The sequence below is a fragment of the Macaca nemestrina genome, chromosome 2 (genome assembly GCF_043159975.1).
Source record: "Macaca nemestrina isolate mMacNem1 chromosome 2, mMacNem.hap1, whole genome shotgun sequence".
In the NCBI taxonomy this organism is placed as follows: domain Eukaryota; kingdom Metazoa; phylum Chordata; class Mammalia; order Primates; family Cercopithecidae; genus Macaca; species Macaca nemestrina.
In genome coordinates, this window is record NC_092126.1 from 6,931,178 (window position 1) to 6,955,139 (window position 23,962).

The 23,962-nt window shown below is 37.6% G+C and overlaps 2 protein-coding genes across 9 annotated transcripts in view; one reads left to right on the plus strand and one right to left on the minus strand.

The window, feature by feature from the left end:
* Positions 1-9,635, minus strand: part of LOC105470854 (coiled-coil domain containing 50) — a 99,305-nt gene extending 89,670 nt beyond the window's left edge. Inside the window, exon 1 of the mRNA XM_071090653.1 lies at positions 9,364-9,635. Coding sequence (XP_070946754.1) covers positions 9,364-9,403 — 40 coding nt within the window. The 5' untranslated portion in view covers positions 9,404-9,635. The remainder of the gene's footprint in view (positions 1-9,363) is intronic.
* LOC105470851 (urotensin 2B) overlaps positions 1-23,962 on the plus strand; it is a 66,992-nt gene that overhangs the window by 21,382 nt on the left and 21,648 nt on the right. For 5 of the 8 annotated variants that reach the window (XM_011723109.3, XM_071090655.1, XM_071090657.1 and 2 more), the window contains one exon: positions 10,427-10,544. The exons of 2 other annotated variants lie outside the window; for them this stretch is intronic. The gene's annotated coding sequence lies outside the window, so the exon portion shown is untranslated. Of the gene's footprint in view, positions 1-10,426; positions 10,545-11,579; positions 11,623-23,962 lie in introns of those variants that run through there. One more of the 8 variants, XM_011723113.2, reaches the window with a different exon arrangement.

Here is a 23,962-nt window from a genome sequence, read left to right on the forward strand (position 1 = left end):
GTCCCAGCTACTCAGGAGGCTGAGGCAGGAGAATCACTTGAACCCAGGAGGCGGAGGTTGTGGTGAGTGGAGATTGTGCCACTGCACTCCAGCCTGGGCAGCAGAGTGAGACTCTTGACTCAAAAAAAAGGAACGGAAAGAAAAGGGGAGGGGAGGGGAGGGGAGAAGAGGAAGAGAAGAGAAGAGAAGAGAAGAGAAGAGAAGAGAAGAGAAGAGAAGAGAAGAGAAGAGAAGAGACGAGAAGAGACGAGAAGAGAAGAGAAGAGAAGAGAAGAGAAAAGCCCCTACCTAAGGTGCTGACTGACAAAGAAGAGAGGCCACTGCAATGGTGTACTGGTAGAACAAACTTGAGGAGATTTCAGATTCCCTGCTGGGTGCCTAGAACAGGGAGGAGAATAATACAGCCTGAAAGTGCAGGAAAGTTAACACTCCATGAGGTAGACCAGTCAGTCACAAAAGATGAGATGGAAGCAAGAGAGAATCCTTTGAACATCCTACCCATCATGAACTGTTCTTAGGTGCACTGATCTCTTATGGCCAGTCCAAATTTATCCTGCAGGACTCAGCAATCGACTGTTTATACGTGAGACTGCAGCCAGCACAGAAATACATCATGTTGTGTTTGCTTTTCCTTTGTCCATGCTCCACTTTTCGTTTTCCTCTTATGCTTCTTTGTGCCTTTCAGTAAAGCAATAGCATATAAATTTGCCTCAGTTTTTTTTTTTTTTTCTTTCTAAAGGTCTCAAGTTAAGATGCTAGGTACTAGAATAGGAAGGGCCTAGGGAAATTCAATTGGTGAGGAGAAGTATAGATGGATTGAGGCTGGGTCATGGAGAATCTTTAATGTCAAGCTAAGGATTCAAAGTACCCTCAGTTTCCAAGAATGTATGATTCTGTATTCACACAGAATGCTAGGAACAGAGCTCTGCATACGTAAAGTAACTCAGAGCCTGTCTAGGCATTCATTAACTAATAAACTGGGGAGTGAATATTGCTGTTTCCTTCTCTTCCCGTATTTCCTAAAACCTTTCTTTTGTTTAATTACATAGGCTGTACTCTCATTCCTGTAAGTAACCCATCTCTTATGTGCTGCCAGAGGTGAACCACGGTTTTGAAGGGGATTAGTTAATGAGAAAATCTGTAGCAAGCCCAAACATCAAAATTTCCCCTCCTGGCTGGGCGCAGTGGCTCCTGCCTGTAATTACAGCACTTTGGGAGGCTGAGGCAGGCAGATCACTTGAGGTCAGGAGTTCACCTGGCCAACATGGTGAAACCCCGTCTCTACTAAAATACAAAAATTAGCTGGGCATGGTGGTGTGCGCCTGAAACCCCAGCTATTCAGGAGGCTGAGGCAGGAGAATCGCTTGAGCCCGGGAGGTGGAGTTTGTAGTGAGTTAAGATCTTACCATTGCACTCCGGCCTGGGTGACAGAGACTCCATCTCAAACAAAAAAAAAAACACAAAACAAAATTTCCCCTAGTTACCATTCCTCTCCTTAACACGGTAAACTACATGGTGTTAGAGCAGCTTAAGAACACCAAGGCCGGTCTTCTGAACCATTATCAATGTCTCTGAACAATTATCAATGCTGTATTAGGCAATTTCTGAAAGTAAAATGAAATGTGGTTGCTATTGTATGCTTGACTTAAATTTTGGGAAGGAGGGATTAAAATGATAAATATAAACTACAAAATAGATGATGGATTATTTGAAAATTATGAAATGTGAGGGTTCAATCCTCATTATACTTAAATATAAATGATGAAATCAGTGAGCCAGTTAAATATGTCTCTGAAGTTAACTTGTGCTTTTTATGTCTTTGAAGCAATGTAGTCTTCCTTTATCTTAAATGGTAAGTGAGGGAAAAGAAAAACCAATGTATACATTCAATACTATTTCCATTAGACTACCATTGACTTTCTTCACAGAACTAGAGAAAACTATTTTAAAATTCACATGGAACCCAGAAAAGAGCCCGAACAGCCACTGCAATCCTAAGCAAAAAGAACAAAGCTGGAGGCATCACACTCAGTGACTTCAAACTGTACCACAGGGCAACAGTAATCAAAACAGCATGGCACTGGTACAAGAACAGACACATAGACCAATGGAACAAAATAGAGAACCTAGAAATTAGACTGCACACCTACAACAATCTGATCTTTGACGAACCTGACCCCCCCAAAAAAGTAACGGGGCAAAAAGTCCTTATTTAATAAATGGTGCTGGAATAACTGGTTAGCCATATGCAGAAAATTAAAACTGGGCCCTTCCTTACAGCATACACAAAAATTAACTCAATATGGATTAAAGACTTAAATGTAAAACTCAAAACTATAAAAACCCTGGAAGACAACCTAGGCAATACCATTCAGGACACAGGCATGGGCAAAGGTTTGATGACAAAGACACCAAAAGCAACCACAACAAAAGAAAAACTGACAAATGGGATATAATTATACTAAGGAGCTTCTGCACAGCACAGCAAAAGAAACTATCAACGGAGTAAATAAACGGACTACATAATGGGAGAAAACTGTTTGCAAACTATGCATTTGACAAAGGTCTAATATCCAGCATCTATAAGGAATTTAAACAAATTTACAAGAAAACAAACAACCCCATTAAAAAATGAGCAAAGGACCAGAATAGACACTTCTTGAAGAAGACATAGATGTGGCCAACAATTATATGAAAAGAAGCTCAATATCACTAATCATTAGAGAAATGAAAATCAAAACCACAATGAGATACCATCTCATACCAGTCAGAATGGCTATTACTAAAAAGTCAAAAAATAACAGATGCTGGTGATGTTCTGGAGAAAAAGGAACACTTATACACTGTTGGTGGGAGTGTAAATTAGTTCAACCATTGTGGAAGACAGAGTGGCGATTCCTCAAAGACCTAAGACAGAAATACCGTTTGACCCAGCAATCCCATTACTAGATATATACCCAAAGAAATATAAATCATTCTATTATATAGACACATGCATGCATATGTTTATTGTCACTATTCACAGTAGCAAAGACATGGAATCAGCCTAAATGCCCATCAATAATAGACTGGATAAAGAAAATGTAGTATATATTTACCATGATATACTCTGCAGCCATGAAAAAGAACAAGATCATGTCCTTTGCAGGGACATGGATGGAGCTGGGGATCATTATTGTTAGCAAACTAAAGCTGACACAGGAAAACCAAATATGGCATGTTCTCCTAAGAGGGAGCTAAATAATGAGAACACATGGACACATGGAGGGGAACAACACACATTGGGGCCTATTGGAGGGTTGAGGGTGGGAGGAGGGAAAGGATCAGGAAAAATAATTAATGGATACTAAGCTTAATACCTAGGTGATGAAATAATCTGTATAACAAACCCCCATGACACAGTTTTACGTATGTAACAAACCTGCATATCCTGCACATGTACCACTGAACTTAAAAGTTTAAAAAGAAAACATGAAAATCAACATAAAAATAGCTAGTGTTTGGTGAGTTTGTGTACAATAGAATTTGAGGTTAAAGAAGATATGAGAGCATTATATTCACATTGTATAAATTTGCTTTCTGCAGAAGCAGAAGGATTCAAGTAGAAGTAGTTTATTTGGGAGGAAATACGGGGAGAGAATGGTGAGTAGGAGAAACGTACCTGGGAAAGGAAAAATGCCAATAGAATATGTTAACTAGCTAGTTACCAATGTGGGCAACTGGAACATAATCTCACTAGGGAACTGGGATGATAGTGAATAACATATTTCAGAGTTGCCCCAGTGAAGATCAAGGAAACCAGCATATTTATTTCTCAAATTCTGATCTTTCACTAGATGAAGTTTGCTTCGGGTTTCCTTTAAAAGCCACCAGCCAGGCTGGGTGCGTTGGCTCATGCCTGTAATCCCAACACTTTGCAAGGCTGAGGTGGGTGGATCACTTGAGGTCAGGAGTTCTTCACCAGCCTGGGCAACATGGTGAAACCCCACCTCTACTAAAAGTACAAAAATTAGCAGGGTATGGTGGCACAGGCCTGTAATCCCAGCTACGGCAGGAGAATCTCTGGAGGCCAGGAGGTGAAGGTTGCAGTGAGCCGAGATTGTGCCACTGCACTCCAGCTGACACAACAGAGCAAGACTCCATCTCAGAGAAAAAAATAAAAAATAAAAAATCCACCAGCCAAATCTTTCATCTGCAATATATCCTTTCCCAGTGAAGAGTCTGGGACCAAACTGGACCTAACTAAGTGTGCCTCATCCTGTTCTATGCCTGACCACATCTGTGTGGCCAGACTCTAATCTTAAATGGCATGAACATTGGTCAAAACCATATATGGTACTCTGCAGAGAACTGTTCATTGTACTGTCAATCTGAAATACTAGGAAAAACATCGGGAGAGAAACAAGACAAAAACATCAGAACTCATCCAATGTCATATTAGTGAGTAGTGCACCACAGATTACATTTAGGCATGCTGAGTCCTAGTGATAGGCTCTTTCCAATAAGGAACACGACTTCTGGAATGATTTTAAACCTTGTAACATTTAGTTCACTGATAGTCACATGGTGGGGATAAACAGGCATTTGTGAATTAACAGTGAGTTTTATTTTTTATTTTTTTGAAGGAAATGTGTTTCCAGATACTACTGCTCACATTTTTATCTTGAATTCTTCCTTTTCAGAGCAAATGTTCAGAGCAAAGGGACATATGGGATGTCTGCTAGTGATATCTCATATTAAAGCTATGATTGGAGCGGAACCTCAGAAGACAACAAAATTGATAGTTTTATAGGGATGAGGGGAACTTTCCTTCCAGCCTCTGAAGGTTTGACAATTTGAGTCTGTGAAATAAATTGACAGTAGATATATTAACAGGAGAAAAGATACCACAAATTTATCATATGACTATGCACGTCGGTCCCACAAAGTATGAGACTCCCAGAAGAGTTGGGTGGTTGAAGTTTATATGGTATCTTGAGCTACAAAAAGAAATAGGGGATTGGGACTTCCGGAGTCAGGTGGCCACAAGTTATGGGGTGCTGAAGGGAAGAAACACACGAGGAACAAATGCTGTTTTTATGCAGATAAAGTTTCTCAGGTAGCAGTCCACAGAAGAATAGGTGGCGTCAATCTTTTTTCTCCTTTCCTGTTAGTATCTTCCCTGTTTGATGATATTGTAAGGAGGGGGCTCATGACAATTGCATTCCTTTCAGAGGAACTTTCCTTAGTGAGTTAAGGGAACTTCAGAGAGAGTTCCTTCATGCCTGCTTTGGGAGGGAAAGAGGAGCAAGAGACTAGGGGAACAGAGACGGTTGGAGAGACTTTGTTTCTCCTTTAGTTCAAAGCACTCAGCATAACAAAAGTGCCATACTCTGTGGCATCATTTTTCTAGTCCCAACAGTTTCTACAACCTCTACCTTCCAAAGAATCCTTTCTTCTCAACCTCCATGTCTTAGCAAAGCAACCAGTAGTGCCAATAAATCTGAGTTTATCTTGTGACAGTAGTTAATGGACTTAACGAAGAGCTCAGCTAAACCATTATATCCAGGCAGGAGTTATAAATTATACAAGTGTCACAGGTTGAAACCCAGAATTGAGTTTCAGCCTGGGAGGCCACATGGGTCCGTGGCTTTGCCCAGGAAGGAATTCAAGAGTGAGCCAACAGAGCAAAGTGAAAGCAAGTTTGTTAAGAAAATAAAGGAATAAAAGGATGGCTACTCCATAGGCTGAGCAGCCCTGAGGGCCACTGGTGGGCTATGCTGACGGTTATTTCTTAATTATATGCTAAACAAGGGGTGGATTTTTCATGAGTTTCCTGGGAAAGGGGTGGAAAATTCGAGGAACCAAGAGTTTCTCCTCCTTCGAGACTATGTAGGGTAACTTTCAGATGTTGCCATGGCATTTGTAAACTGTCATAGTGCTGGTGGAGTGTCTTTTAGTATGCTAATACATTACAATTAGCTTACAATGGGCAGTGAGGATGGCTGGAGGTGACTTTCATCACCGTCTTGAATTTGGTGGGTTTTGACCGGCTTTTCAGTTGCATCTTGTTTTGTCAGGTCAGTGTCTACATAACCTGCATCTTGTGCTGACCTTCTATCTCATCCTGTGACTAAGAATGCCTAACCCGCTGGGAATCCAGCCCAGCAGATCTCAGCCTAGTTTTACCCAGCCCCTATTCAAATGATGTCACTCTGTTCCAAATGCCTCTGACACAAGCAGGATAAAAACTCCATAAATATTGACTCCATCTAACAGATTCTGTCAGAGGAAGAAATCTCATTTTGATAATGACATCTTTCTAGAGCACTGCTCTTTGAATAGGGGTTCCATAGATGTATTAATATTACCAAAAATTTAGTTAATAAAACAAATTCAGATTGTTCAGTATCTAACTTCATCTATACTCAATGTTTTGATAACACTGAAGAATCTTCACAGTGAAACGTTCAACACCCTTGTGGTGAGAAACACGGTGAAACTTGTGGAAGAAAAGGTAGTAGCATTATGACTCAACGAAGACTGAGCAAAGTGGCATTTTACAAAGCCAGGGATGGCTGAACTACTGTATTGTTTTCCATTCAAATCTTTAGGCCACCAGCTAGAATGAGACAAATCTTTTCCGATTTCACTAAAGCTTATGCAGATTCTGGAGTCTGTTTCACCACCCGGAAAGACAGCTGAAATCTACCTAAAGAGGAACAGGCTGGGTTAGGCAGGAAAAGGAAGGTGACGTATTTTGGTTAGGGCAGTAAGTCACTTTTACAAATAAAAGAAGAAAAAGTGATAAAATGGAATGCACACAAAAATAGATTTATAGAGGACAAAGAGTAACCATACCAAGTATATTAGTTTTTTCTCAAGCTGCTATAAAGAAATACCTGGGAATGAGTAATTTAGTTTAAAAAGAGGTTTAATTAGTGTATGGTTTTGCAGATTGTAAAGAAAACATAGAGCTTCTGGGGAGGCCTCGGAAATCTTACAATTACACCTGAAGGCAAACAGAAAGCAGGCACATCTTAACGCGGCCAGAGCAGGAGCAAGAGAGAGAGGGGGCAGCTACCGCACACTTTAAACAACCAGATCTCATGAGAACGCCATCACGAGAACAGCCTCAAAGGGGGAATTCTACCTCCATGATCCAATCACCTCCCACCAGGCTCCACCGTCAACACTGGAGATTACAATTTGACATGAGATTTGGGTGACGGCACAGATCCAAACCATGTCATTCTGCCTCTGACTCCTCCCAAGTGTCACATCCTTCTCACATTGCAAAATACAACCATCCCTTCTCAACAGTCCCCCAAGTCTTAACTCATTCCAATATTCACTCAAAAGTTAGTCCAAAGTCTCATCTGAGACAAAGCTAGTGCCTTCTGCCTATGAGCCTGTAAAACTAAAAACAAGTTAGTTATTTCCAAGATACAATGGATTTACTGGCCTCGGGTAAATACTCCCATTCCAAAAGGGATAAATTGGCCAAAAGAAAAGGACTATAGGACAGGCACGGTGGCTCACGCCTATAATCCCAGCACTTTGGGAGGCTGAGGTAGGCGGATCATGAGGTCAGGAGTTCAAGACCAGTCTGGCCAATATGGTGAAACCCTGTCTCTACTAAAAATACAAAAATTAGCCAGGCATGGTGGTGGGCGCCTGTAATCCCAGCCACCTGGGAGGCTGAGCCAGGAGAATCACTTGAAACTGGGAGGCAGAGTTTGCAGTGTGCTGAGATTGCACTACTGCACTCCAGCCTGGGCGAAAGAGTGAAAACTCCGTCTCAAAAAATAAAAAATAAAAAATAAAAATAAATAAAAAAATAAATTTTTTAAAAAAAGAAAAGAAAGGGGCTGCAGGCACCATGCAAGTCCGAAACCCAATAGGGCAGTCATTAAATCTTAAAGCTCCAAAATAATCTCCTTTGACTCCATGTCTCCCATCCAGGACACACTGATGCAAGGGGTGAATTCCCAAGGCCTTGGGCAGCTCTATCTCTGTGACTTTGCAGGGTTCAGCCCCGGTGGCTGCTCCCAAGGGCTGGTGTTGATTTACTGTGGCCCTTCCAGGTGCAGGGCACAAATTGTTGGTGTATCTACAATTCTGGTGTTTGGAGAATGGTGGCCTTCTTCTCCCAGCTCCGTTAGGCAATACCCCAGTGGGGACTCTGTGTGGGGGCTCTACCCCCACATTTCCCCTCTGCATTGCCTTAGTAGATAGAGATTCTCCAAGAGGGCTCTGCTACTGCAGCAGGCTTTTGCCTGGACATCCAGGCTTTTCCATACATCCTCTAAAATCTAGGTGGAGGCTCTCAAGCCCCAGCTCTTGCACTCTGTGCACCCATAGGCTTAACACCACGTGGAAGCTGCCAAGGCTTATGGCTTGCACCCCCTGAAGCAGCAGCCTGAGCTTTACCTGGGCTGTTTTAGATGTGGCTGGAGCTAGAGCAACTGAGCTGTGAAGAGCAGTTTCCTGAGACTGCACAGGGCATTGGGGCCCTTGCCCTGGTCCACAAAACCATCCTTCTGTCCTAGGCCTCTGGGCATATGATGGGAGGGACTGCCCCTAAAGGTCTCTAAAATGCCTAGGAGGCCTTTTTCTCACTCTCTTGGCTGTTAGCATTTGCCTACCTTTTATTTATGCAAATTTCTGTAGCTGCCTTGAAATTCTACCCAGAAAATACAGTATTCTTTTCTACTATATGGCTGGGCTGCAAATTGTCCAAATTTTATGCTCTGCTTCCCTTTAAAAAGTAAGTTCCGCCAGGCGCGGTGGCTCAAGCCTGTAATCCCAGTACTTTGGGAGGCCAAGGTGGGCGGATCACGAAGTCAGGAGATCGAGACCATCCTGGCTAATACGGTGAAACCCTATCTGTACTAAAAATACAAAAAAATTAGCCAGGCGCGGTGGCGGGTGCCTGTAGTCCCAGCTACTCGGGAGGCTGAGGCAGGAGAATGGTGCGAACCCGGGAGGCGGAGCTTGCACTGAGCCAAGATCGTGCCACTGCACTCCAGCCTGGGCGACAGAGTGAGACTCCGCCTCAAAAAAAAAAAAAAAATCAAAAGTAAGTTCAAACTTCAGATCATTTCTTTGCTTGTGCATATGAGCATATGTTGTTGTTAGAAGCAACTGGGTTACATCTTGGATGATTTACTGCTTAGAAATTTCTGCCACCCTAAATCATCACTCTCAATTTCAAAGTTCCACAGATCCCTAGAACAGGGGCATAATGCATCCAACCTCTTTGTTAACAAATAACAAAAGTAACCTTTGCTCCAGTTCCAAATAAGTTCCTTATTTCCATCTGAGACCCCACCCCATCCTGGACTTCACTATTGATATCATTATCAAGATTTTGGTTATTACCATTCAACAAGTCTCTAGGAAGTGCCAAGTTTTCCCTCATCTTCACATCTTCTTCTGAGTCCTCCACACTCTTCCAACCTCTTCTTGTTACCCAGTTCCACTCCTTGGTACTGATTTTCTGTATTAGTCCATTCTCACACTGCTATAAAGAAATACCTGAGACTGGGTAATTTATAAAGCAACGAGGTTTAACTGACTCACAGTTCTGCAGGCTTTACAGAAAGCATAATGGCTCTGGGGAGGCCTCAGGAAACTTACACTCATTCCTGAAGGCAAAGGGAAAGCAGGCACATCTTACATGGCCAGAACAGGAGAAAGAGAGAGTCGTGAGGTGCCACACATTTATAAACAACCAGGTCTCATGAGAACTCACTCGCTATCATGAGAACAGCAAGTGGGAAATCCACCCCCATGATCCAAACACCTCCCACCAGAAACCACTTCCCGTATTGAGGATTACAATTTGACATAAAATTTGGGTGGGGGCAAAAATCCAAACTGTGTCTCCAAGTTAAAGCAGTGCCTTTTTTTTGGAATTCGATGTATACGTTTTTCACAAGGCTATTGTGGGTCTATTACTGTGCTAGGTACTACCTTGGGTGTTGAATGTATAAGAATCTTGACTTACCTTTTTTCCCTAAAAAGTAAAAAAATGAATATATATGCTACAACTAGAGAACAGTTGATGATAAGAAAGGGTTCATCAGAATATTGCCACAGTGTTCAAAGGGAAAGGATCTCAGATGTAATTAGCCTAAATATCTTACATGTTACAGACAGAAGTCCAGTGCATGGAATTCTCAATGCTATATGATAGAAGTAGAAAGTGTTATTTATTTTCTAAAGTAGGTAACCAAGAACACTTAACCTGTTGAATGACAAGGTAAACATTGATTTAGGTGCATTATGACAATAAATAAGGTTTTTAAAAAATTAATTTGCTTAGTAAACAGAGATTAAATTAGGATAATGATAAAATAATTATGCACTTTAACTAACACTATGTGCCAGGTGCTGTGCTAAATATTTTATTATCTATTTTCTCCTTTAATTCCCACCACAGGCTAGAAGTTATGTAGTGCAATGAAAAATGAGGAATTACTATCCTTGTCCTCAAGCCACCCAGAATTTAGAGGGAGACCCAGACTTTGACTTAATTACTAACAAATATATTGCAACAGGTAAAATAACACGTTATATTAAGCTATAAGAATATGAAAGAAGAGGTAATTAATATTGTCCCAAAAAGAGGATCAAGGAATTATTTATTGGAAAATATGACCTTGGATCTCAGATTTTTAAAATAATGGGTTTTCCAGGTAGGCTAAATGAAGTATAAAGATCTTCTAGACAAGAGGAATTGTTTGAACAAAGAAATGGTCTCTTGAAAGCATTCTCCTCTCTCCACTGCACAGTGAGGCAAGGTCTAAACCAGCTATCAGGGTCAAAGAAAAGAAAAAGCTGAAGTGAGAGAAGAGCAGATGAGACTCAAGAAATTAGTTCCTAATAAGAATAAAGTTTGGAAAGTGGCCAAGGACAGAAGTATTAATATTACTCTGTGAGTCGCATACCTCTCAGGGACAAAACTTTTAGGATAATCCACAGTCCAAATCCAAAAGGCACACATAAGGAGAAAAGGCACAGAAGTTAGAGGAAGGCTCTTCATTTGAAGTTATTCTCATTTAAAGAAAAGGTTGTTTTTTTTTTTTTTTTCCAGTTCTTTCTCACAGATACTGACATTGTTTCCCAAGCGCAGTAAGCATCATTACAGTTTATTGCCTGTTCTATGAATGCATTGAGGTGTTCATCTATTTTTAGTTAATTTGACTATCAAATAATCACAGTCATGTTTGATTCCTCTCTACCTCTCTTGCTCAACGCCAGTTATTTCCTCCATTTAGGAGAAAAACAGCTAAATATGCCAGCCGTCGATTTCTCTTGCTATCTTTTCCTCTAGGCAATGAGATTCTGGATTTGAAATTCCCAGCCCTGCCTAATTTTGGAGACACTCATCCTCCTGCTTTTCTTAAGAAAGACCTCTTTTGTGTGTAAAATAGTCAGGAGACTTCCCTCCAGCAGGTGGGGTTTGAAATAGTTTGATAAGGAGAGACATGGGAAGCACAAACAGAACCACAAGTGTTCTCTTACTCTATTTCTTTATTCATTTGTTTAGTTTTTAGATATTTCTGGGCAAGCAATTATGGACCAGGAATTGTGGTTACTGGAGATAGTAACCATATGTTCACAATCATGAACAAGGTAAATATACACAGTGGCATATTGGAGCTTATAGTGCAATGGAGAGAGACACTGTACAAAAACAGAGTAATTGATTTACGGTTGAGATGTGAGCTGTTCAGGAAATGTACACAGTGGAGTGAAAGGCTCTTACAGGATGACCCGCTTAATCTGGAGAAATCAGGGGAGATTTTGTTGAGGAAGCAACAACTTTAATTGAGGCTTAAAATGGAGTATGTGTGTATGTGTGTGTTTAAGTTGGGGAAAGGGAGTATGCCTCCCTGCAGGTGCAAAGTCCTTGTGGCAGAAAGTTGCTTGACATTTTTGAAGAACTGAAAGAAGGGTATTTGTGGTTGAATTATGAAAAGGGGAAGACAGATCTAGATGAGATTGAGAGGTAGGTGAAGGCAGGTAATGTAGGACTTTCTAGATCATGTTATGACTCACAATATTTATTCTATGGGTAATGGAAAACAGTTGAAGGATTTTAAATGGTAGTATTACAGACTGATCATTGCATTTCCAAAAGATTACTGTAACAGCTTTTTGGAGAATGAAGGGGAGAAACAATGAATATGAGAAGACTTCTTATTGAGGATATTTCAGCAGTGCAGGTGTTTAAGATGATACTTTCTTAATCTAGGGAGCTGGTAAAATAGAAGGAGTGAAAAGTTTGAGAAATATATAAGAGACTTAATTGACGACTTTGTGATTGATTGGAAAAGAAGAGGCAACAGAGAAGAAAGAGTTTCTTGAATGAATTACTGGGTAAATGGTCATGCCATTTTCTAAGATAGTGAATACTGAAAAATAAATGATATATTAGGGTAAAAATGAGTAGTTCAGTTTGTGACATGGTTGAGAAGCTTATCAGAAAGCCAGATGGGAAAGTGTCTTTGGATGCACAGGTGTGGTACTAAAGAGGTGGGGAGAGAGGTATAACTTTTGGAGTCACTGACATGTAGAAGATGATTAAACACATGTATCTACTAGGAATATATTGAAGCACAATAATAAAAGAAAATCTAGAATCAAACCCTGAGAAAGTTCTTCTTTTAAAGGTCAGAGAAAGAGGAAATGGTAAAAGAAACTGAAGAAGAATAACCAGCAAAGTAGGAGAAAACAAGAAAAATAGGGAGTTCTGCAAAGAGCAGGTTGTTGTCAGCAATGGAGACACTACAAAGATACCCTGGAAAATGAGGACAGATAAGTGCTTATTTAATTTAGCAGCAATAAGATTTTTAGAAAAGGCTATTTTAGTATTTCAGTGAAGGGAAAGGTGAAAGTGAGATTCAAATGGGTTGAAGAGTAAATATGTGGAAAGTATTAGAGGCAGAAAATTATTTTAGGAAGTTTGGCCTGAACGGGATGGAAAGACTAGACATAGTAGGTAGAAGATTATGAGTGTCCTAATAAAATTTATTTGGTGTTTTGTTTCCTTTTAAGATGGGAGACAAAAGGTTTGTTGTTGTTGTTTTTTAAGATGGAGTCTTACTCTGTCACCCAGGCTGGAGGGCAGTGGCGTGATCTCAGCTCACTGCAAGCTCCATCTCCCGGGTTCAAGCAACTCTCATGCCTCAGCCTCCTGAGTAGCTGGGACCACAGGCGCCCGCCAACACACTTGGGTAATGGCCAAGTTTTTTTTTTTTTTCTTAATGATAGTTGGGAAAATTATGTAGAAAGAGAGATTAAAGACGTAAGCTATAAAAGGAATTGATAATATAAAATCTCCTGAGAAGATTGGAAGAATACATATTGAGACCCTGATCCTTGATAGGATGGAACTTTTTTAGAATTACCATCACCCTGGAAGCTGAAGAAAGAAGGTGAGAACATGGACATTTATCACAGCTCATAGCTCCTGTTGGCCAAGGAGTCCATCCTTTAAATGGAGTCACAAATCATTTTCTTGACAGTTTTTTTCTGGTCTTAATTCTGAGAGTCTGGTTTCCTGCTGCTTACAACATGCTTAGGCTTAGATAATTTTTTTTCCTTACAAAGGCACTGCTAATTTAAATTTGCATCTTCTAATATACCCTGGAGCTTGAATCCAGTTTTTGCTTTCTTCCTATTACCAGGGCCTTTATATTTCAGATGAATCCTTGCTCAGTGGTTTCCCCTTAAGTAATGATTCTAAATAATGTTTTATTTTGCATCATGTGATACAAGTATAGAACGGTATGTCTAGTCCTTGACTTGAAATCCTCAGGCTGGACCAAAATCCCCTACTCACTTGTTTTATTTATTTATTTTTGAGACGGGGTTTTGCTCTAGTTGCCCAGACTGGAGTGCAATGGTGCAGTCTCAGCTCACTGCAACCTCTGCCTCCCAGGTTCAAGCAATTCTCCTGCCTCACCCTCCCGAGTAGCTGGGATTACAGGTGTGCACCACCACGCCTGACTAATTTTGTATTTTTAGTAGAGACAGGGTTTCTCCATGTTGGTCAGGCTGGTCTTGAACTCCTGACCTCAGGAGATCCTCCTGCCTCGGACTCCCAAAGTGCTGAGGTTACAGGCATGAGCCACTGTGCCAGGCCCTCACTTCTACTTAGGCATCTCCCATGTTTTCAACCACTATTGAAGATACTACTTGAAAATAGACCAAACTTCCACATTACAGCATGTTTGTGTTTGAAAATTCCTGCTGCCATGCTCACGCACTAGATCAAAGCCCCTTCTGGATGAAATGTCTGTATATCTCATGGCTCTTCTTAATAAAGATGAGACAGAATATTTAGAGATTTAAAAAATATACTCAAATTTCAAGTTTGGGGATATTACTGCCAACTTTACAGAGACAAAATAGTTATAAAGGAATATTATGAATAATTGAATGCCAACAATTAGAAATCTATATGGAATGGATAAATTCCTAGAAGGACACAAATTAGCAAAACCAAATTAAGAAGAAATAGAATTGATCTATAGAAGTAAAAAGGTTGAATCAGTATTTCAAGATAACTTCCCACAGAAAAACTACAGATGAATTCACTATTGAATTCTACCAAATGTTGAAAGAAGTATTAACACCAATCCTTTACAAACTCTTCAAAAACTTAGAAGAGACCATTTTCAATTCGTTCTACAAGGCCAGTATTACACTGATATCAAAACTGGACAGTGACATATAAAATAAAACTACAGAACATCTCTTATAAATATAGATGCAAAAATTCCTAATAAAATACTAGTAAACAGTCCAGCAACATATAAAAAGTAACACACAACATCACCAAATAAGATTTATCCCAGAAATACAAGGTTTATTTAACAAACAAAATTAATCAATGTTATATACCATATTAACAGAATAAAGGATGAGAATTTTATTCTGTTTTTTTTTTTTTTCTTTTTTTTTGAGACAAAGTCTTTCCCTGTTGCCCAGGTTGCAGTGCAGTGGTGCGATCTCTGCTCACCACAACTTCTGCCTCCCAGGAGAATTTTATTCTATAGTCATCTCAATAGAGAGGAAAAGGCATTTGACAAAATGTAATACCGTTTCATAATGAAAACACTCAACAAACTAGAAATTGCAGGGAACTTCCTCAATCTGGTAAAGGGCAGCTACAAAAAAATCCAGAACTAACATCATCCTTAACAGTAAAAGTTGAAAGCTTTACCCTCTAAGCTCAAGAAAAAGACAAAAAGGTCCACTTTCACCACTTTTATTAAACACTGTACTGGAGGTTCTAGTCAGGACAATTAGGTAGGAAAAAGAAATATAAGATATCCAAATCGAAAAGGAAAGAGTAAAACTGTCTCTATTTGTTGACACGATCTTCTATGTACAAAATCCTAAGGAATCTATGAACAAATAAATAAAACAGAGCTAATAAAATGATTCAGCAAGATTGCAAAATACAAGATCATTATGCAAAAATCAATTATACTTTCATGTCCTAGCAAAGAACAATGCAAAAATAAAATTAAGAAAGTAATTTCACTTGAAACAGCATAAAAAAGATAAAACATTTAGGAGTAAATTGAACCAAAGAAGCATAAGACTCGTTCACTGAAAATTACAAAACAACATTGAAAGAAATTTAAGACCTAATTAATTATAAAGATATTCTGTGTTCACAGATCCAGGCATAATATTTTTAAGATGGAATACTTCACCAAATTAATTCACAAATTTAGTGCAACTTCTATCAAAATCCTAGCTTCCCCCCGCAACCTCTTTTTTTTTTTTTTTTTTTTTTGCAGAAATTGACCAGCTGATCCTACAATGTATATGGAAATGCAAGGGATACAGAGAAATCAAAACAGCTTTTCACAAAAGACCATTAGAAGTTTCACACTTTCCAATTCCAAGGCTTACTACAAAACTACATTAATAAACAATATTTTACTTGTATAAGAATGGACAAATTGGTCAATGGAATAAAATTTATAGTTCAGAAATAAAATCGTACATCTATGACAAGATACCAAGACCATTCATGGGGGAGGTAATTATCTTCTAAGCAAATGTGGTGAGACAACTAGATATCCACAAGCGAAAATAATAAATAAATAAAGGTGAAACCCAGCCTCATACCATATATAAAACTTTACTCAAAGTAGATCAGGCCGGGCATGGTGGCTCACGCCTGTAATGCCAGCACTTTGGGAGGCCAAGGTGGATGGATCATGAGGTCAGGAGATCGAGATCATCCTGGTGCACATGGTGAAACCTCATCTTTATTAAAAATACAAAAAATTGGCTATGTGTGGTGGCAGGCACCTGTAGTCCCAGCTGCTCAGCAGGCTGAGGCAGGATAATGGCATGAACCCAGGACGCAGAGCTTGCAGTGAGCCGAGGTGTCGCCACTGCACTCCAGCCTGGGTGACACAGCAAGACTCTGTCTCAACAAAACAAAACAAAACAAAACAAACAAACAAACAAACAAAAAAGTAGATCAAAGACTAAATTTTAGAGTTTCACTATAGAACTCTTAGAGAATAATATAGTCATAAATCTTTGTGACTTTGAAGTAGGTAATAGTTTCTTAGACATGGTACTCAAAAACAAGAAACACAAGAAAAAATAGATACATTGGACTTTTTTCAAATAAAACCCTTTGTTCTTCAAAGGACATGATCAAGAAAGTGAAACTACCCTCAGATTGTGAAAAAATGTTTTCAAATTATGTATATGATGAGGAACTAGAATCCAGAATACAATGTACTCTTACAACTTAACAATAAAAAGACTCAATTTTTATAAAAGGCCAAATATTTGAACAGATGTTTCTACTTTATTTCAACAAATTCAGGCCACTGTTAACACTTTTAAACGAAAAAAAGAACTCCAAGCACTGTCTTGTTAGGATGTCAGAAACTCTACTTTTGCTTCCTTCCTTCCCCCGCCTTTTCTTTCATTTAACTGCATGTAAGGAATTCTACCAGGAATTAATAATCAGAGAGAAGTAAAAATAAAATTTTTCAATTTTCTTACTACAAAAGAAGTAGTAAGACCGAGAGCTTACTAGAGTCTGAAAGTAATTATTCAAATTAGTTTGAGTCACCATACTAACACTTATCTGTGCTTTTCTTTTCACTCATCATGAGAAATAGTCAGATGCAAGTGAATCTTAAAGCTATCTGTTCCCTGTAAATTATAACTTGATGATGTCTTCATTGACAAAACGGAAATGCCATTTATGTCTTGTAATTGATATATAGACTAAGTTATTAAAGTATTGCTATTGAAAATACAAAGTTAAAATGTTTCTAAGTTTTCTTTAAAATGGGGTCTCTGTTATTGGACCAATCATTTTCCATCTCTGTGTTTCCCCAATTGTGATATGTGGGCAAGAGATCATGTGGGTTAAGCATGTAGCTCTGCGTTGGAGAGATCTGGGTTTCACTTTTGGTTCCAAAACTGTCTTCTTTTACTGTAAAATGTGAAAAATTATAATTGTTGTACAACTGTTGATGGATTGCTATGGAAATTAAATGAGGTACCATTTGTGAGGTGCTTAGTACAGGGCCTGGCATGTGATGATTGCTCAATAAATTGCAACAATAATATTGCTATATACTATAAATGTGTATAACAAGAACTCCCCAAACAAATATTCTAACTTCATTGATCCATTCAATACAATCAATAGTAAACGTCTTCTTTTATTTGAATGATTTGGTTTTGCACTCATGACAAGAATTTAGTATTTTATTAAGGAGAGAGAGAGAGAAAAGATTTAACAAAGGTCTTTGCAGGCTTTCCCCCAAAGTGGATGGAAATGGTCATGGAAAAGGGACTTCTTTGTCTATTTCTGTTTTTAAATATCAATTCATTAAAAATTTGACAAAATTCTATACATCTATTGTGTGCAACAAGAGGTACTGAAGTATGTATACATTATGTTATGACTAAATTGAGGAAATTAGCATATGATTCCCTCATATACATTTTTGTGTGGTGAGAACACTTAAAATTTACTGCTTCAGTGATTTTCAACAACAAAATACATTGCTATTAATGAGAGTCACTAGGCTGTACAGTAGATTTCTGAAACTTACTCCTGCTATCTAACAGATATTTTGTATCTTTAAACATCTCTTTCACATTCTCCCTTCCCCACAACCCAAGCTCCTGGTAACTACCATTCTCCTCTCTGCTTCTAATAGTTCACATTTTCTTAGATTCCACATAAAAGTGAAATTATGACAAATATAAATATTTGTCTTTCTGTGCCTGTCTTATTTTATTGAACATAATATTCTTCAAGTTTATATGTTTTATCACAAATGAGAGTATTTGCTTCTTTTAAACGACTGAAGACATTTCCATTGTACATATATACCACATTTTCTTTATGTTTTCATCCCATGATAAACATAGCTTGATTCAGTCTCATGACCATTGGGAATAATGCCACAATGAATATGGTCGTGCACCGAACACATTAATTTCATTTCTTTTAGATATATAAACAGTAGTGGGATTACTGGATCATCTGGTAGTTCTATTTTTAATTTTTTGAGGACCCTCCACAAGGTCTTTTTTCTAGTTTTAAAGCTGGGCTGTTTTCTTGATATTGATTTGTTTGAGTTTCTTAGATATTTTGGATACTAACTCCTCTGCAAAAACTGCTTAGTTTGATGTAACCTTGTTTGTCTGTTTTTGCTTTTGTTGTTGGTGCTTTGGAATCATATCTCAAAACATCATTGCTCAAATCAATGTCATGAAGCTTTTCAGCTGTGTTTTTTTACAGTAGTTTTATAGTATCCAGTCTCAAGTCTTTAATCTACTTGGAGTTGATTTTTGCATATAGTGTGGGATAAGGTAGTAAATAGTGATATAGAGCTTCAATGCAACTCTCTTAAAATTCCAATATACTTTTGTACAGAAATGGAAAAAAGTAGTTATTTTGCAGTAGCTTTACGGTATCAGGCCTTAAGTCTTTAATCTACTTTGAGCTGATTTTTGCATATCATGTGGAATAAGGGTCTACTTCTATTCTTCTGAATGTGAATATTCAGTTTTTTTGACACCACTTATTGAAAAGACTGTCCTTTCCCTGTGGTGTGTTCTTGGCATCTTTGTTGAAAATCAATTGATCTTAAATGGGATTTATTTCCGGGATTTATATAGTATTCCATTTGTCTATTTATCTGTTTTTATGCCAGTGGCATGCTGCTTTGATAATGATAGTATTGTAGTATATTGCAGTAATGTAGTATACAGTGATGCCTCCAGCAATTTTTTGCTCCAAATTGCTTTGACTATTTGGGGCCTTCTGTAGTTCCATACAAATTTTAGGATTGCTTTTATTTCTATTTCTGTAAAAAATTGTTATTGGAATTTTAAGAGAGATTGCAGTGAAGCTATATATCACTTTTGGCAGTATGTACATTTTAACAACATTAATTCTTCCAATTCATGAAAGTCCAGCCTATCTTTCCATTTGTTTGGGTCTTTCATCAATGTTTTATTGTTTTCACTATGCAGGTCTTTTACCTTATTTGATAAATGTATTCCTAATAATTTTGGGAGGGCATATCCATTGCAAATGACATTCTTGATTTCATTTTTGGATAGGTCATTGTTAGTATATATAGAGGCCAGTGATTTTTGAATGTAGATTTTGTATCCTGCAACGTTAGTGAACTCATATAGTATTTCTAAATTACTGGGTAGAATCTTTAGGGTTTTCTACATACATGATTATGCCATCTGCAACAGGGACAATCTAACTTCTTCCTTTCTTATACAGATGCCTTTCCTTTCTTTCTTTTTTCCTGACTGTTTTGGCCACCTTTTCTTTCTTTCTTTTTTTCTGATTGTTTTGGCTAGGACTTGAGTACAACGTTGCATAGTAATGGTGAGAGTGGGCATACTTATTTTGTATGAAACCTTATCCTAGAAGGAAAGGTTTCAAATTTTTACCTTTGAATATAATGTTAGCTATGGGTTTTTCATATATGGGCTTTATTGTGCCTAGGTACATTCATTCTATACTTAACATGTTGAGAGTTTTTTATCATGAAAGGGTATGCATTTTATCATGTTTCTTCTGCATCTGTTGAAATTATCATATAGTTTTGTTCTTCATTCGATTAATTCAGTAGATCATATCTATTCATTTGTGTATGTAAAACATCCTTGTATCCCTAGGCTAAATCACACTTGATCATAGTGAATGATCCTGTTAACATGTTGTTGATCTTGGTTTGTTAGTATTTTGCTGAAGATTTTTGTGTCAATGTTTGTAAGGGATATTGGCTTGTAGCTTTCTTTTCTTGTAGTGTCTTCATCTGGCTTTGGTATCAGAGTAATCCTGGCCTCATAAGTTTGGAAGTATTATTTCTTCTTAAATTTTTTGGAGGAGTGTCACAATGATTTGTATTAGTTATTTAAATGTTTGGTTGAATTCAGCAGTGAAGCCATCAGATTTTTTCTGGGCTTTTCTTTGATGGGAGGCTTTTAATTACCAATCCAATCTCTTTGCTCATTATTAGTCTGTGCAGATTTTCTATTTCCTCATGATTCAGGCTTGGCAGTTGTTTGAAATTAGGAATTTATCCATTTTTTGAAGTTATTCAATTTGTTGACATACAGTTGCTTGTAGTGGTCTCATGATCAATTGCATTTCTGTGGTGTCAATTATAATTTTTTTCTATTACATTCTTCCTGATTTTATTTGTCTTCTCACTTTTTTTCTTAGTCAAGCTAACATTTTGTGGATTTTTCTTATCTTTTCAAAAAACAAGTCCTATTTACTTTGCTTTTTTCTATTGTTCTTCTAGTCTCTATTTCATTTATTTTTGTTCTGATCTTTATTATTTCCTTCCTCTCACGAACTTTGGGCTTAGTTTGTATTTGATTTGTTTTTCTAGTTTCTTGAGATGTAATAGATGTTTATTTGGGATATTTTCTTTTTTTAAATATAGGCATTTATTGGTACAGACTTGCCCCTTACAACTACTTTTGCTGTGTCCCATAAATTTTGGTACATCGTGTGTCCATTTTCATTTGTCTCCAGATATTCTTATATTTCCCTTTTAATTTCTACTTTGGTCTATTAGCTGTTTAGAAAACATATTGTTTAATTTCCATGTATTTGTGAATTTTCTGAAATTCCTTATTATTTATTTCTAGTGTCATACCATTGTGGTTGGAGAAGATATGAGATATGACTTCATTCTTCTTAAATTTGTTAATTGTTTGTGGTCTAATACATGACCTATCCTGGAGAATATTTGGTACGCACCTGAGAAGAATGTGTATTCTGGTGTTGGATGAAATGTCCTGTATATGTTTGTTAGATTCATTTGGTTTAAAGTTTCATTTAAGTCTCATGCTTCCCTATTGATTTTCTGTCTGTATGATCTGTCCATTGTTGAAAATGGGGTATTGAAATCACCTACTATTATTGTATTACAGCTGATCTCTCTCTTCAGATCTATTAATATTTGCTTTACATAATTAGCTGCTCTAATATTTGGTATAGACATATTTAACATTATTATATCCTTTTGATGAATTGACCCCTTTATCATTACATAATGACCTTCTTTTGTCTCATTTTGCAGTTTTTGTCTTAAAGTCTATTTTACCTGATGTAAGCTTAACTATCCCATTTATTTTGTTATTCTTTTGCATGGAATATCTTTTTCCATCCTTTTACTTTTTTTCTCTTTTCTTTCTTTTTTTTAGATGGAGTCTCACTCTGTCATCAGGCTGGTGTGCGTGGCATGGGTTCGGTTCACTGCAATCTCTGCCTCCTGGGTTCAATCGATTCCCCTGCCTCAGCCTCCCAAGTAACTGGGACTCCAGGCATGCACCACTATGCCCAGCTAATTTTTGTATTTTTAGTAGAGACAGGGTTTCACCATGTTGGCCAGGATGGTCTTGATCTCCTGTCCTTGTGATTCACTTACCTCGGCCTACCAAAGTGCTGAGATTACAGGCATGAGCCACCAAGCCTGGCCCACTTTCAACTTATATATATATTTAAAAGTGAAATGAGTCTCTTGTAGACAGCATATAGTTGGGTATGGTCTTTATTCATCTATGTCTTTTGATTGGAGAATTTAATACACTTATATTCAAAGTAATTATAGGTAAAAAATTACTACTACTATTTTGTTAATTGTTTTTTGGTTGTTTTGTATATCCTTTCTTGCTTCTTCTTCTCTTGCTGTCTTCGTTTGTGATTAAAATTTATCTCTAGTGGTATGCTTTGATTCCATATTTTTCTGTCTTTTGATATCTACTATAGGTTTTTGCTTTGTGCTTACCATGAAGCTAAAATAAAGCATCTTATTATAACATACTATCTTAAGCAGATAGCAACTTAATATTGACCATGTAAAAGAACTCTACACTTTTACTTTTCCTCCTCACATTTTGTTTTTGATGTCATAATTTACATCACTTTATATTGTGTATTCCTTAGCAAATTATTGTAGCTTATACATCTAAAGCACTATTTTTAACAGTGTTGTCTTTTAACTTTTGTACTAAAGATATCAGTGATTTATATACCACCATGACAGTATTAGAGTATCTGCAGTTGACTGTGTACTTACTTCTACCAGTGAGTTTTATACATTCCTGCTCTCATGTTACTAATTAGCACTCAGTTCTTTCAGCACAAAGAGCTCCCTTTTGCATTTCTTGTAAGACTGGTGTGGTGGTGATGAATTCCTTCAGCTTTTGCTTGTCTGGGAAAGTCTTTATATCTCCTTCATTACAGAAGGACAGCTAGGGACTTAGTTTTCATCACTTTGCCATTATTACCTAAAATATGGCAGAAAAATATTTTGGAAATTATATCAGATTTCTTAAAACAAGACTTTGTGGAAAAAAGATGTGAAACAAAATTATAAATATGAACTCCTGGCTTTGTGATCTGCCCACCTCAGCCTCCCAAGGAGTTGGGATTAGTGTGAGCCACTGTACCTGGCCCTGATTATTCATTTTGGGGCCAGGTGCAGTGGCTTACACCTGTAATCCCAGCTCTTTGGGAGGCTGAGGTGGGCAGATCATGAGGTCAGGAGTTTGAGACCAGCCTGACCAACATGGTGAAACCCTATCTCTACTAAAAACACAAAAATTAACCAGGGGTGGTGGTATGTAATCCCAGCTACTCAAGAGGCTGAGGCAGGGGAATCAATTGGACCTGGGAGGTGGAGGTTGCAGTGAACCAAGATCACGCCACTGCACTCCAGCCTGGGTGACAGACAGACTCTATCTTAAAAAAAAAAAAAAAAAAAGAAAGAAAAAAAGAAAGAAAGAACGAAAAGAAATGAATAATCAGTATTCTACCTTATCAAAAGACAGTTAAATTATTTTTCCACTTTCAAGAAAACTTCTTACCCATGAGAATTGGATTTCCTCATGCAGTTTACATCAATGCTTTTTAAAAAGTGGAATAATCTTATTTATACTTAATTTTTTAGTTAAGTATAAATTAAGGCAATAAAAGTTGAATATGTCTTTAATACAGTGCATATCTAAATTTCCAATTTCATTGCAAAACCTATTTTCAGGTTTTTATTTTAAATTATAGATTAGATTTATTATTTTATATCTTATTTTTTATGTATATGACTTGTAATTGTACAATTTTTCATCATATGTATATATTCTTTCTCTATCACATGACATTGACTTCCTATTTTCCATCTTGATATAATATTTTAAAATAGAGTTTAGAAAGTTAATTTAAATAACTTATTAAATAAATAAGGACAGATATCATCAAGGTATATTTGAATGACAGAGGTTTTGAAACGCTATGGAAGAATAAGCTTTTAGGATCTGTGTTCATCACTGTTCATGGTTGAATTCTTACTTAAGAAAGTAAGACACAAAGTGTTGCAATTATTCTTTCAGCTTATTTAGCTTTATAACTGGATGTAAAGTT